This window comes from Trichechus manatus, unplaced genomic scaffold (genome assembly GCF_000243295.1).
Source record: "Trichechus manatus latirostris isolate Lorelei unplaced genomic scaffold, TriManLat1.0 scaffold00050, whole genome shotgun sequence".
NCBI classification, from domain to species: Eukaryota; Metazoa; Chordata; class Mammalia; order Sirenia; family Trichechidae; genus Trichechus; species Trichechus manatus.
In genome coordinates, this window is record NW_004443986.1 from 9,460,670 (window position 1) to 9,475,958 (window position 15,289).

Here is a 15,289-nt window from a genome sequence, read left to right on the forward strand (position 1 = left end):
GACATGTCAGTGAAGGGTGGCAATACTTTAGAAGAGTTTTACTTTAAATAATGATAACAATAATAGAGACAGATGATAGAGAGATAGAGAGCTAGAGAGAGATCCAAAACTCATTGCCATTGAATCGATTCCAACTAATAGCAACCCTATAAGACAAAGTAGAACTGCCCCATAGAGTTTCCAAGGCTGTAAATCTTTATGGAAGCAGACTGCCACATCTTTCTCCCATGAAGCAGCTCGTGGGTTCAAACCACCAACCTTTTGGTTAGCAGTCAAGTGCTTTAACCACTGTGCCACCAGGGCTCCGAAAGATTAGATAGACAGATTTCAATATCAATCAGGTGGATAAAAGTCTTTTTAAGAAAACTAAGGTGGGATCAGAAGAAGGCAAGACAGTGCTAGGGTTTACTACTTTAGACAAGGATCATGGAAGCCCTCTCTAATAAGGTGACATTTGGGCAGACTATAATAAAAAGAGGAAACCAGGCATAAGAATATCTGAGAGAAGAGAGTTCCAGGCAGAGAATAGCTAGCGTCTTAGTTACCTAGTACTCTATAACAGTAACTGCACAAGTGGGTGGCTTTAAAGAACAGAAATTTATTTTCTCACAGTTCAGAGGCTAGAAGTCCAAATTCAAGTCATGGCTCTAGAGTAAGGGACTTCTTTGTCTATTCCACCTTCTAGCAGCTGCCAACAATCCTTGGTATTCTTGGGCTTGTAGATGTCATCTGTCATCTATCCTCCTCTTCCCCCTATGTACGGCTATGTCTATTCTGCTCTTTTTGTAACTCAGAAGTGATTGGGTTTAGGACCCACTCTACACTGGTACGGCTGCATTAACATAACGAAAGAAAACCTCTATTTCCAAATAGGGTCATATTTACAAGTACAGGGGTTAGGATTTCAACACATACTTTGGTGGGCATAATTCAATCTATAACAGCTAGTGCAAAGATTCTGAGGTGACAACAGACCTGGCCTCTTTGAAGGACAGAAAAAGACCAAAACAACTAGAGTACACATGTACGAGAGGAGTCTTAAGCGATGAAGAGACCACGGACCCATAAGGCTAGATTACACAGGTCCTTGTAGGTCACTATGGAGCACAATTCTACACTGACACACGTGGTCACCATGAGTCAAAGCTGACTCAACAGCAACTGGTTTGTAAGTCATGGAAAGTAAGGACTTGGGATTCTATCCCAAGTGAGATGGGAAGCCACTGGAAAGTTTTGACCGAGTTTTGACGTGACCTGACTTTTAAAAGGATCACTCTGGCTATCATGTGAACAGACTGTAGAGCATATGTGGAAACAGAAGGGCTACTGCAACAGTCCACAGTAGTGGTTCTCAAACCTCATCTGCATCAGAATAACCTGGAGGGCTTATTAAAACACAGACTGATCACACAAAAATCTATACATGCTCATTGCAGCTTTATGCATAACAGCTAACAATGGGGAACAATCCAGATGTCCTTTACGGATGTCGTACATCCATAACATGAACTACTACTCAGCAATAAAAAGAAATGAACTATGAAATGTATAGCAATCTGGACGAATCTCTAGAGAATTATGCTGAGAAAAAAAAAAGCCTATCCTAAAAGCTTACTGTATGGTTCCACTTGTGTTAAGATTTTTGCAATGACAAAATTATTAAAATGGAGAACCGTTCAATTAGTGGCTGCCAGGAGTTAGGGACAGGCGAAGGGGGTGGCATCTATAAAAGGGCAACATGAGGGATCTTTGTAGTCACACAAATGTTGTGTCTTGACTATTATCAGTTATCAATATTGTGATACTGTACTATAGTTTTGCAAGATGTTACCATTGAGGGAAACTGGGTAAAGGATACACAGGATCTTTCTGTATTATTTGTTACAGATTCATGTAATTCTACAATTATCTCAAAAAGTTTAATTTTAAAACTGGTTGAAGAAATTAAAAGCCAAAAACAGATTACTGGGTTCCACCTCCAGTTTCAGATTCAGATCTGGGGTGGGGCCTAAAAAGTTGCATTTTGTAACAAGTTTCCAAGAGATGCTAGTCTAGGACCAGCTAGGAGAAGCTGTGGTCTAGGGAATAACATCTTGGGGCAAGTATTATTATTCCTCTTTTATGGAAAAACTGAAGCCTAAAAAGTCTGACTTCTCCAGAGGGTACCAGGAACAAAATAGCAGGGCCAGGATGCAAATTAGGTCCTCTCTGCTCAGTGTTCATCCCTCAGCAAATCAAGGCCAGCAATAATCTTAGTTGTAAGGACTCTCCAGTGTCTAGTAGAGCAGAAACCAATACATGCTTATTGAATTGGATTGCACTGCCCTAAAATCTTCAGTAAAATGTAGGCACTTTTAGGTTTAAACATTTCACAAACTTTAAATAAGACATATGCATAATTGAAGTACTAGTCTCAGCTCTTATCCTGTGCCTTAACTTCCTCAGATGAGACAGGTGAGGGAGCTGGTCCCTTCCTATTTAACTCTGGAATCCTTACTTGCAAAATAATATATATGCCTAGATTCATAGGGATGTTGAAGCAATTACATTAAGTACTTATTGAAAATGGTTTTTCTGCAGTTAGCTCTCAAGAATTCCACTTTAAAATCCCCTTATGCAATAACCCTCTACAATAATCCTCTAGTCTCCATGGCAATGATAACAAAACTTGAGGAAACAGGCTTAAATAGCTAAAAGGCTTCTACATCAGAAATAGGAAGAACTTTCTGGTAACGATAGCTCCAGTACCTGAGAGGGAATTACATTCATGATCTTTATTTCAACACTGGATGTTTTAAGCAGCCAACTCGCTGGGCTCCTCCCGAACTGTATTCATACCTTGTTTCCAATTCTACTTTCCCACATTAATTATCACTCTCAAAACCAAGTAAATAGTGTTATTTTGTTAAAGGAACGTAAAATGCTAAATAATAAAAATAGACTTCAAATACAAGGTCTCAGGAAATCAGTGTCTAGAACTAGAAACTAGTTCCCATTAACTGCCCTGTCTTCTACTAAAAAATATAAAGTGCTATTATTCCACGTAGCTCTCCATGGGCTCTTGCACAGCCAGCTCTAGTCTATCATCACCGAGGGAAATCTTAAACTCACATTTGACTTACACAAATAAATCAGACACAAATAGCCAATGACATTCCCACCCCCTAGCAACAGAGATACCAGGGTCCCTATTTCTGACAGTTGGAAACTTCCTCCAATGCAGTTTGTCACAAACAGACCTGTCTACTTTTACCACCTAAGGACATTCTAGAAGGAGATATTAATTAACTGCAAGGGGAAATCAGAATCCATTTGTTAAGTGAACAGCCAGGAATTAACTTGGAAATTTTCTTATTTCTTAAGGTACCATCTAGCCACATACACATACTCAGTTAAAAAATTTACCAAAAGGCTTAATTTTTACCTGATGGTCATCCTATGTTCAATTCAAAAAGGACTCAAGACAGAACACTGTTAGAAACCTTTATTTTGATACAGTCTATCATAAGTAACTCAGTAAAGGTTCCACTCTGCTAAGATGCATCTGTGAAGAGCCCTGTGACGTCCAACTGGCGATAATGTCTCAACGATGTCCCATTTCTTAGCCCAGCCAGAGTGCACACCTTCCATGTCTTTCCTATCCATGATAGCTTCCAAATCCAGATGACCAAATAGTCCTTCATCCCCAAAGTAGGCTACAATGTTTATGAAGAGGAAAAACAAATTAAACCCAAAAATAAAAACTTTTAAAGACCTGAAGATTTTATACATTTATGTTTGTGTTTACTTGTCTATCACATTAGATACATCTAGAGTTACTAGACAATAAGCATGAATCTGAATCAGCAAAAAATCAACCAGACAGAATTATATTTAAAGAAATTCAGTTTTGTTACTTTTGAGTGCTGTTACCTATTATAAACAAAAAGGAAAATGTAAGTTGATATTTAAAATGAGATCAATTAAAAGATAAATGACTAATGATTTTCATTAACATGCCAGGTCTGACACAAAAGGACAAATGTTGTATGATCCCATTTATATGAAATACCTAGAAAAGGCAAGTAAATAGAGGCCAAAGTTTATTAGTGCTACCAGGGGTGGGCAGGAGGGAAGGAAAAAAGAAGACTCAATGCTTAGGGGACATTAAGTTTCTGTTAAGGGTGATGGTATCGTTTGGAAACAGTAAGATTCATGCTTTAACAACATGATAAGCATAATTACTGTCAATTGACTGTACATGTGAAGACTGTTGAAATGTCAAATGTTCTGTTACATATATATTTACCATAATTTTATATATATATTTTTTTTTAATTTCAAGGACTGATGAAACCGGAAAATAAAGCTGTATCATTATTAGATAGAGTATAAGTAACAGTAAAAATAACATTTCCATGCATCGGGCACTATGGTTCAAGTTTACCACCAAACCAAAAAAAAAAAAAACAAACCCACTGCTGTTGAGTCGATTCTGACTCATAGCGACCCTACAGGACAGAGAACTACCTCATAGGGTTTCAAGGAACGCCTGGTGGATTCAAACTGCTCACCTTTTGGTTAGCAGCCAAGCTCTTAACCACTGTGCCACAAAATTCCCAATTATGATCTCTTGAGGCTCTGAAAGCATTCTTATCCTAAGTGGCAGAAGGGTACGTGACCCAGGTGCTCTTAATCATTAGTTTACACACCTCCCTAAGGGTAATTAGTCTCATTTCCATATCAATTGATTCTTACTGTAAACATTCCAGCAACTTATATAAAACTAACAAACTCCCAAATCACTTGCTGAATCTAAAGAAGATCCAGGAAGGAGAAAAAAGATGTTTCATTTCTAAATCCTGCTGATTAAAAATAGGATTTATTGTATCACGTCCAATTAAATAAAACTGCATTACAAAATGACAATCAGAGCATTTTGTAAAGTTTATTTTTAAAAAGTATTTTACTTGTGCCTAGCTAAAGAGAAAAAAAAAAAAAAAATCAAACATGCATCTTATTTCCAATTTTCAAATGTGTATTAAAGTCCCCATTAAACCCCAAGTACTTTAGCATACAGTTAGATGTGAAAATAAATTCTCCACTTACTAAGGTCTCTTCTGTCGTAATGAGCATCCAAAATAAAGAGAAAAGGAACCTTCCTTAGCCTTGTATATGGGCAATAGGAATAATGATTCTCTTATTTAACCTTGGTACTCATATATTTTGTCTAAACAATGTTTTACTAACATTTTGCCCCCTATTCATTAAAGAACTGCATTTTAAATAGGGCATTCATGTCAACCAACATTCGCTGACCACCTACAATTACCATCCTAGGTGAAGACAAAGATACTGAGACAAATGTGGTTCTATCACAAGGAACCTAATAACTTGATGGAGTAAACAAATCAGTAAATCATTAACTATAATAATTAAGTACATAACTATTATATAAACAATAATTTATATATTAACTTTATATTAATAAAAACCATAGCAGCTACAATTATGTTCCTTTCAGACTACAGACTAGGCAACCAAGGAAGACCTCGCTAGTCAGTCTCCCCAGCCCAGGTGGCACAGTATGAAATTCCGTAACTGAAGAACCCTTTTCGGGCACTCAGTCAATTCTTTCCTAGAACACAATTACCCTTAGAAGGAAGTCAGATGCCCCTAATGACAGAAAAGATTGAGAGTTAGCACCAGAAAGAAGGGGAACACCGAAAAGGCAGAAAGGTGAAGAAATGAATAGCAAGGGAGTTGCAAAATCTAGTCTACAGTTTTTAAGGGCCAAATCTTAGTGGGTTAATTGAAGCCAAAAAAAGTAGTACAACAGAGGACCACACTGTATCCCACCTCTGGATCCCAGCACAAAAAATGCTATTCCCCAGCATTCAGGGAAATCATACCACAAGATGCAATCCTGTAACTATTCCTGTCCAATAGACCACCAAGGGGTGAAGTCCATTTAATTAATTCAGCACTTGTTGAACGGCTTCTTTAGATGCTCACAGGACAAAATATAAGTAAATAAGCCATAACCATAATATAAGGCAGAGAATGACAGACACAAAAGAACACTATGGGAAAACAAAAAAGGGAGTGGTTTCAGCTAGGAGAATGGGGAAAAGATTTAAGGAAGAGGCAACATTTGGGACTGGGCCTTTCTAGAAGCAGGCTTTCATCAAGTGGAAACTGAGGGGAATGAGCATTTCAGGCTGAGGAAACTCAAGTATATGGACAAAGCCATCAAAATACAGTTTTTTCAGGAACTAGCATGCAGTATTATATAGCTAGAGCATAGTAATCACAAGCAAAGGAAGTGGGGGTAAAGGACATGACACAGAAAAAGTTTAAAAATTACTATTAAGTTTATTGATCACATATTACTTGACAAGTACTGTTAATACTGTACATACATTATTCTTACTCAATCCTAACGGCAAGCTTATGAAGTAGGTATTATGATGCCCAACTTATACAAGAGGCAACTAAAGCTTAGAAAGGTTAGTGACCTTTCAGGGAAAGCTATTTGATGATAACTTCTGGTGCCTGGAAAATGGTCACATACTTTGACCCAGTAGGCCCATCTTGGATGATGTTTCCTAAGGTAACGTTTCCCTAAGGAAACAACTGGTCTAAAATCACTCAGCTAGTAAGGAGCAGATATATTACCTCACTCCCCATTATACAGAAAAGGAAACTGATAGCTCCCATAGGAAGGGTTAAGAAAAACTGAACTCAGTGGGGATCTCAGAAAATAGTTTTAGGAAGCCATATCAGAAGGGTTAAAAGGAGAGACAGAGGTGAAGAAAGGAAGTAGTAAATGGAGACCACTTGTTGAAGAATTTTATCAGGGAACAGAGAATAACCGCAGAAGTAGACAGGTGAAGGGCAGATATGGTGGTAACTTCTGAGACATGAAAAAAAGAAAAGCCTTCCTCTGAGAAAGGAGAGACTGCAAGGCAGAGTGGATGGAGGAAACTCATATCAAATGGCACTGTGCTAAGTAAGAGGTAAGATTATCTGGGGAAGGCCGTGTGACCCAGTGGAAAGAGAATGGGCTTTGGAGATATATTCTACCACCTACTGACTGTGTGACCTGTTTTGAAAAACCGAAGTGACAATTAAGAGATATTGTGTACAAAGCACTTAAAACAGTGATTGTCTACTGTAGAACAAAGTGGCTTAGAGTAGGAGTTTAAAGAAATTGAAGACCTAGCAGTCAGTGAAAAGTCTGTCAGGGGAATCCCTAAGAGATGTCTGTGAGAACAGAGTCAAGTGGAAATCCCATAGCTTCAATATCAGTGGTCCAGGTTATCATAGTGCCATGAGATCAGTCCACCCTTCAGAGCAAGCAAAACTTGCCTCTGTTTGAGATTCATTTATATAAACATATCTGTATGTATTTATATATAAGTGTATATGTATAGTTTTATATGGTTTTCCCAAGTATACACACACGTGTATACATGTGTATACATACTGTTAACATAAGCTAGACTTGCAGTTTTCCAACAGCCCAAAACGATAACAATTTAGAAAGCTCCATTTTAATGCCTACCACTACTATTATTTTGCTTTCCAATGGATTCAGTGCTATATATGAAAATCTGCCCTGAAATGTTAACTTGTAAGAGAAGTACCTCAAAACGGTTGGTTCAGGCATTCCAGGATCTGCACCCCTCTTAAATCCTGAGAAGGGGAAAAAAAAGAAATACTAATTAGAATTCCAGCAGTCAAAAAATTTACAATCAAGACTTTATTTCTTATAATCAAACATGGGTAGCTAGAATGACATCCAGATCTACCAGCACTACCTAGATGCGGCTGTGCTGCAGAACAGCCTCAAATCTTTCACTAGAGTATGAGATTTTACATGGCTAATCAATTCCTGTTATACACAGCACTAGCACAATAGACCTTAGCGTGCTCTATCTTTCATTATTAGTCCTTACCCAGAAATAAGATATTACAACTCTCATATTGGATAAAAGACTACCAAAAGCATAAAGAATAAAAAAAGAAAACCTAAACTTTTTTTTACAAAACTGAGAATACCTTATTTCATGCCCCATGAACTTTTTTTATAATCAAAAACTCGTAATAGAAAAAAAGGAGCAAAATCATTCAATAGTTATTACTTAACAATTAAACCAACTCTCCTAATTATAAGTATGGTTAAATAAACCTCATTTACCATCAAAAATAGATAAATAAATCAACTTGGTGACAAATATACAATTTGCTGCAATAGGTGATTAAAATTAAAGTTGGTGTCAAGAACAGTGAAGAGTATGAGATTTTAACCTATTTTCAAGTCAAATTAGCCTAACAGTTTCATGGATGCTGATAGAAGGCAGAAGATTTCTCAAATCAGAAACGAAGATAGTTTATTATTTCCAGCAACAGCTGCAGTCAGAGTATCATTATTTTTGCTTCAGTTACTCAAGCCCCAATTTTCACACAAAGGAGATACCTGCACACACAATGGACTGCTATACCAAAGAGAAACCCCAAGCTTAGGGAAAAAGAAGCTTTTATAATAGGCAGTAAGCATACATCTGTCAGTTTGTCGTACTGTGGTGGCTCATGTGTTGCTAGGATGCCGGAAACTATGCCACCAGTGTTTCAAATACCAGCAGTGTATTTGAGCTGCCTCCTCAAAGTAGAATTGACCTTAATGATGTAGATAGAGTAAAGCTTTCAGAACCTTCCTTTGCTGATGTGGCATAACTCCAAATGAGAAGAAAAAGCTGCAAACATCCATTAATAATCGGAACGCAGAACGTACAAAATACAAATCTAGGAAAACTGGAAATTGTCAAAAATGAAATGGAATGCATAAAGATCAATATCCTAGGCATTAGTGAACTGAAATGGACTGGTATTGGCCATTTTGAATCAGACACTCCTATGGTCTACTATGCTGGGCCACTACTCCTCTGTCAGTTTGTTGTACTGTGGGTGGCTTACGTGTTGCTGTGATGCTGGAAGATATGCCACCGGTATTTCAAATATCAGCAGGGTCATCCATGGTGAACAGGTTTCAGCGGAGCTTCCAGACTTAGACTAGTAAGAAGGACCTGGCAGTCTACTTCTGAAAAAACTGGCCAGTGAAAACCTTGTGAATAGCAACGGAACACTGCCTGATATAGTGCTGGAAAATGAGCCACTAAGGCCAGAGATGAAGAAACTGAAGATTTTCCAACTTCTGCAGTCTGAAATTGATCAAACATGCAATCAAGATGCACTGATAATTACTGGTGATTGGAATGCAAAAGTTGGAAACAAAGAAGGACCAGTAGTTGGAAAATATACCCTTGGTGATAAAAACAATGCCGGAAATCACATGACTGAATTTTGCAAGATCAACAACTTCTTCACTGCAAATACCTTTCCTTAACAACATAAACGGCAACGATACACTTGGACCTCGCCAGATGGAAAACACAGGAATCAAATGGATTACATGTGTGGAAAGACAACCGAGAAGTTCAACACCATCAGTCAGAACAAGGCCAAGGGCCAACTGCAGGACAGACCATCAATTGCTCATACGCAAGTTTAAGTTAAAACTGAAGAAAATCAGAACAAGTCCACAAGAGCCTAAGCACGACCTCGAGTATATCCCACATGAATTTCGAGACCATCTCAAGAACAGACTTGACGCAATGAACACTAATGACTGAAGACCAGACGGGTTGTGGAATGACATCAAGGACATCATACATAAAGAAAGAGGTCATTAAAAAGACAGGAAACAAAGAAAAGACCAAAATGGATGTCAAAAAGACTCTGAAACTTGCTCTTGAACATCGAGTAACTAAAGTGAGTGGAAGAAATGATGAAGTAAAAGAGCTGAACAGAATATTTCAAAGAGCAGCTTGAGAAGACAAAGCAAAGTTTTATAATGAAATGTGCAAAGACCTGCAGTTAGAAAGCCAAAAGAGAAGAACACGCTCAGCATTCTCAAGCTGAAAGAACTGAAGAAAAAATTCAAGCCTCAAGTTGCAATAGGGAAGAACTCTATGGGGAAAATACTGAATGATGCAGGAAGCATCAAAAGATGGAAGGAATACAGTCACTATACCAAAAAGAATTGGTCAACATTCAATCATTTCAGGAGGTAGCACATGATCAAGAACCAATGGTACTGAAGGAAGAAGTCCAAGCTGCATTGAAGACACTGGCAAAAAACAAGGCTCTAGGAACTGACAGAATACCAATTAAGATGTTTCAACAAACGGATGCAGCTCTGCAAGTGCTCACTCATCTATGCCAAGAAATTTGAAAGACAGCTACCCAGCCAACCAACTGGAAGAGATCCATATTTATGCCCACTCCAAAGAAGGGTGATCCAACAGAATATGGACATTACTGAACAGTATCATTAATATCACACACAAGTAAAATTTTGCCGAAGATCATTCAAAAGCGTTTGCAGCAGTATATCGACAGGGAACTGCCAGAAATTAAAGCTCAATTCAGAAGAGGACGCGGAACTAGGGATATCACTGCTAATGTCAGATGGATCCTGGCTGAAAGTGGAGAATGCCAGAAAGATGTTTACCTGTGTTTTACTGACTATGCAAAGGCATTCGACTGTGTGGACCACAACAAATTATGGATAACGTTACAAAGAATGGGAATTCCAGAACACTACACTGCACTCATGCAGAACCTGTACATAGACCAAGAAGCAGTCGTTCAAACAGAACCAGGAAATACTGGTTTAAAATCAGGAAAGGTGTGCATCAGGGTTGTATCCTTTCACCATACTCACTCAATCTATAAGCTGAGCAAATAATCCAAGAAGCTGGACTATATGAAGAATGCAGCATCAGGACTGGAGGAAGACTCATCAACAACCTGTAATATGCACATGATACAACCTTGCTTGCTGAAAGCAAAGAGGTCTTCAAGCATTTAATGATCAAGATCAAAGACCACAGCCTTCAGTATGGACTACACCTCAACATAAAGAAAACAAAAATCCTCACAACTGGACCAATAAGCAACATCTTGACAAACAGACTGAAGTTGTCAACGATTTCATTTTACTTGGATCTACGATCAACGCCCATGAAAGCAGCAGTCAAGATATCAAACAATGTATTGCATTGGATAAATCTGCTGCAAAAGACCTCTTTGAAGTGTTCAAAAGCCAAGATGTCACTTTGAGTACTAAGGTATGCCTGTCCCAAGCCATGATATTTCCAACTGCCTCATATGCACGCAAAAGCTGGACAATGAATAAGGAAGACTGAAGAACTGATGCCTCTGAATTATGGTGTTGGCAAAAATATTGACTATACCATGGTCTGCTAGAAGAACGAACAAGTTCTGTCTTGGAAGAAGTACAGCCAGAGTACTCCTCAGAAGTGAGGATGTCATGACTTTGTCTCACGTACTTTGGACACGTTATCAGGAGGGACCAGTGCCTGGAGAAGGACGTCATACTTGGTGAGGTAGAGGGTCAACAAAAAATAGGAAGACCTTCAGTGAGACAGACTGACACAGTGGCTACAACAATGGGCTCAAACACAGCAACAATTGTGAGGATGGCACAGTACCAGGCAGTGTTTTGTTCTATTGTGCATAGAGTCACTATGAGTCAGACTGGATGGCACCTAACAACAACAAGCATGTCTGCCCTTTGTTCTGGAGGAAGGTATTATCTTCCAAGTGTGTTTTGTCTTAAAACATCCTTTAGAAGATAATACGCTGCCAAATGACTGATTGGCCCATAATATAAATTAGTACCACCCAACAGTACTGTACTTCTTTAAATAATCATATAAATGAAACCTAACGGTAAACATTTTCCCTAGACCAAAGATGAGAAGGTAAGAGGAGACAGGGAAGTTAGATTAAGGGAAACAGAACCACCAAAAGGGAAATAATGAGAACAATGATGTATTGTGAAAAATGTAACAAATGTCATTAAACAATATGTATAGAAATTGTTAAATGAAAACCAATATCTGCTGTGTAAACTTTCACCAAAAACACATTTAAAAAAAAAATTAAGCTCATAATCTAGTGGTAGAAATTATGCAGAAGTTATCTTTGTTTTGTAACTTAAATGAAAATAAAAAGACCTAAACAAAATCTGGGGGAAAAAAAAGATAATACGCTCACAAAATCTACAGAAATGCAAGAGACGATGGAGATTGTCACCCAACAGCTGGCTCATTTAAACCTTTTTGTTTTGTTGATAAATGTCTAGACATATTCTTTATCTTCATGTTACTGTTTGTCCTATTTTATAGCACTACACTCCCTGAAGCCCCAAAAGGTACGTGTGAACCTAAATTACACAAGAAGTTCAACCTGTAGTTGCAGGTTTTAGGAAGCTGAAGTGAAGCAAGTAAAGGAAACAACCCAGGAACTGGATTAGACTAAACATTAAATGTTACAAACAATCTAAGGAAAAAGGCAATGATTAATGAGGAGGTACTGGAAATACAGCCTAACATCAATCTCAAATAACCTAACTTGTATGCTAGGGTGAAAATTGCCACAATGGGAGTCCTGGGAAAAAGAATACAGCCAGTACGCGTAAAAAGAAATATGAACTCTAGGGTAGAAAAAGAAAGGTTTATCTTCTCTTGAGACCAAAGCCTTCGGTACATAAATTGTAGTGACCAGCTACAGCTTTCTGGCAGTAAAAAAGGAATCTCAAAACAGGAGGAAAGAAACGTAGACGAAAAGACTTATAGAGCAGCCAAGAAACCAGAGACAAAGAAAGCAAGAGCTGACTAACACCGGACATCCTGTGTACGAGGGTGGGTAAAAGGGGTGGCACAAAAAGGAGGAAGAATCAACGTTCCCATACCTTTACCTTCCCTTCTTAGGTAAAAGGAAAGCTAGACTCAGTGTTTGACCAGCCAAGCTGGGCCGTTCCACCACTACATGAAAGCTAGGGCATGGGTGGGAGATACCAGGAAGACAACATAGCTTCCAAATTAAGGCTATCATAATCATTTGCTCTAATCCTTGATTCCTATATAGTCACTGAAATTTGAAAAAGTAGTAAGAATTGCCTTCAGAATAAGGGAAGAAAAAAGACCCTCTCAAGCTCTATATACTGAAGGATCCAGTTATTACAGTTGGCTTGCAAATTATGGCAAAATGGGAGTGTAGCTGCCTAGAGAATGCATAGAATCATCACAGGCTCTGTTAAGTCTGAGTGTACACACAGTGAATGACACCTAAATAGGAAGCAGCACCTTGTTAGAATAATAGGATTTTGAAGTGTGAAACTGCGTTTTAGAAACGTCAAGCTGTATGCTCAAGGTAACAGAGGTGGAACTAAAACCTATGGTTTCCCTTCCACAATATTGCCTGAGTAGGGGAATAAGATTAAAAAGAAAAAACTACCCTAGGATAAACTACACACATAAGGTTCCAGTACGCAGCCCTAGGTGGAAATATTTGTCTGAATACTTACAAATCCTTGCAGTATAGCACAATGGTTATGAAGATGGACCTGGATGCACCTCTGCCTGAGGTCATAGCTCCCCTACTTAACAGCTGTGCGGCCTCGGGCAAGGCATATAACTTCTCTAGGATTCCGTTTCCTCGCCTGTAAAATGGGGCCAATGATTAACAATCATTCAAGCCCTTCATTGTGCAGGTGAGAAAACCAAGGCATTCAACGACTATTGTTATGATCTTCAAGGCAGTGGCATATCCACGAGGTCTCTGAATTCCCAGCACAGGCCTCTTTTCATTTAGGCCTGCCTAGAGAGGTGAGGAGAAAGGCTCAGAAAACTCACCTAGTGCCATACAGCGAATGAGACACTTTCACATACACCATGTCATCTAACCTTCACAACAATCCTGAGAAGTCTCGCCTCCATGATGTAAAAATACGGAAGGGATTACATGATTTAAAGATCACCCAACTAGTAAAGGATGGAAGAAAGCCCTGGCAATCTACTTCCAAAAAATTAACCACTAAAAACCCTATGGTGCACAGTTCTATTCTGGCACACGAGGTCACTATGAGTCTGAATAGATTTCACAGCAACTGGTACAATAAGGGATCGTAAAGAACTCGGACTCCAATCAGACTCCACTAGACCAGACCCCCTCAGTGGAAGCGCATGGAAGGGTCCCTGTTCCCCTCTGCGGACCCCGAAAGTCAAAAATGGAATTGAAGCCCCGCACCCCCTGCCTTCCGGTCTTCTCTAAAGTTCTTCTCCCACTAACCCAGGTAAATCACGAGAGGGATGAAACCCCAGCGGATTGCAAACTGGCCGCCCTTGAAGAGCTGCTGCAGCCTTTGCTTGGCCTCTTTGCTCAGCTTCACCATGTCGACAATACGGGCGGCACAACTCACAGCAGTTACCGTGTCCGAAAGCCGAAAGGGAGAGGAGGTGCGCATGCGCCACACGCGACCTTTACGGCAGGAGTCGTGAGCGCCACCAGCAGAGGTCGTAATTCATCGTCCTTTACCTGCCCCTCCTCTCATGGTGCCGCCTGTGGAAAGCGCATGCGTGATCCGTTCGCCTTGCTCACCTAGAGACTGGCTAAACGCGTTTTGCTTCTGGCATTTTGAGAGTCGGCTGGCGTTACTAGCAGCAGGGCAATAGGGGTACTGTTCTTGACTTCCATCAGCCCAAAACGACGTCTCTCTTTCCACAGTCTTGCCCATTTTTCAAAACGCATCTCCAAGTGTACCCTCCATGACATAAAAGGAACCTTAACTGAAATTCAAAAGGACAGGGTTTTAGTCTTGACTCTCATCCTGACTTACTGTGATCTTGGGCAAGTTGTTTTCTCTCAGTGTCAATTTATTTCTTTAAGCCAGAGATTTAACTGCAAGAAAGTTTACAAGCCTATGTGACGCCCAGTATGGCCAGTATCCATGTTTTCTTTGACATATCTCCGTCCCAAGTGTTTTTTGTCTTTTTAAATTACTTGCCAACATTTTAGAGTTTGGGAAATTTTGCATGAAATTCTGGAATTTTTAGAAAAGTTAGCGAGTTTATTTACAAGAGTCAACCGGAGTAAGAGGGAAATGACGCTCCTGTTCGCCCATCTTACCGTCCTCATTTATTTAGAATTACAGTAGTCTTAACCCTGCCTGCTCATTAGAGCATCACAAATGCTGGGGATCTGCTCCGATAAATTCTGATTAGTTTTGGTTAGTGCCTGGCCATTGTTTGGCTTTGAAGTTTCCCGGTGATTCTAATGTGTAGCTTTTGATACAGTAACTGCCTGACCCCTGTCGGTATTTGAGCTTTTAACTCCGGGTCCAGGACTTATTTCTAAGCCTCTAAGAGATTATGAAGGA

General features: G+C 39.3%; 1 protein-coding gene across 1 annotated transcript; it reads right to left on the bottom strand.

Annotated features, from left to right (window-relative positions):
• Positions 1 to 3,492: 3,492 nt before the first annotated feature.
• Positions 3,493 to 14,372, bottom strand: TOMM7 (translocase of outer mitochondrial membrane 7). The gene is made up of 3 exons (XM_023732313.1): positions 14,203 to 14,372; positions 7,629 to 7,677; positions 3,493 to 3,695 (listed from the first exon to the last, which is right to left on the bottom strand). The coding sequence occupies exons 1-3, from the start codon at positions 14,303 to 14,305 to the stop codon at positions 3,680 to 3,682; spliced, it is 168 nt and encodes a 55-aa protein (XP_023588081.1). The 5' UTR covers positions 14,306 to 14,372; the 3' UTR covers positions 3,493 to 3,679.
• Between the last annotated feature and the right edge of the window lie 917 nt (positions 14,373 to 15,289).

Excerpts from the sequence above, each read along its gene's own strand:
- TOMM7 (XM_023732313.1), bottom strand. The coding sequence starts at position 14,305 with ATGGTGAAGCTGAGCAAAGAGGCCAAGCAAAGGCTGCAGCAGCTCTTC. Across the intron at positions 7,678-14,202 it reads CCCTCTCGTGATTTACCTGG|GATTTAAGAGGGGTGCAGAT; the intron begins GTTAGTGGGAGA and ends TCCCCTTCTCAG.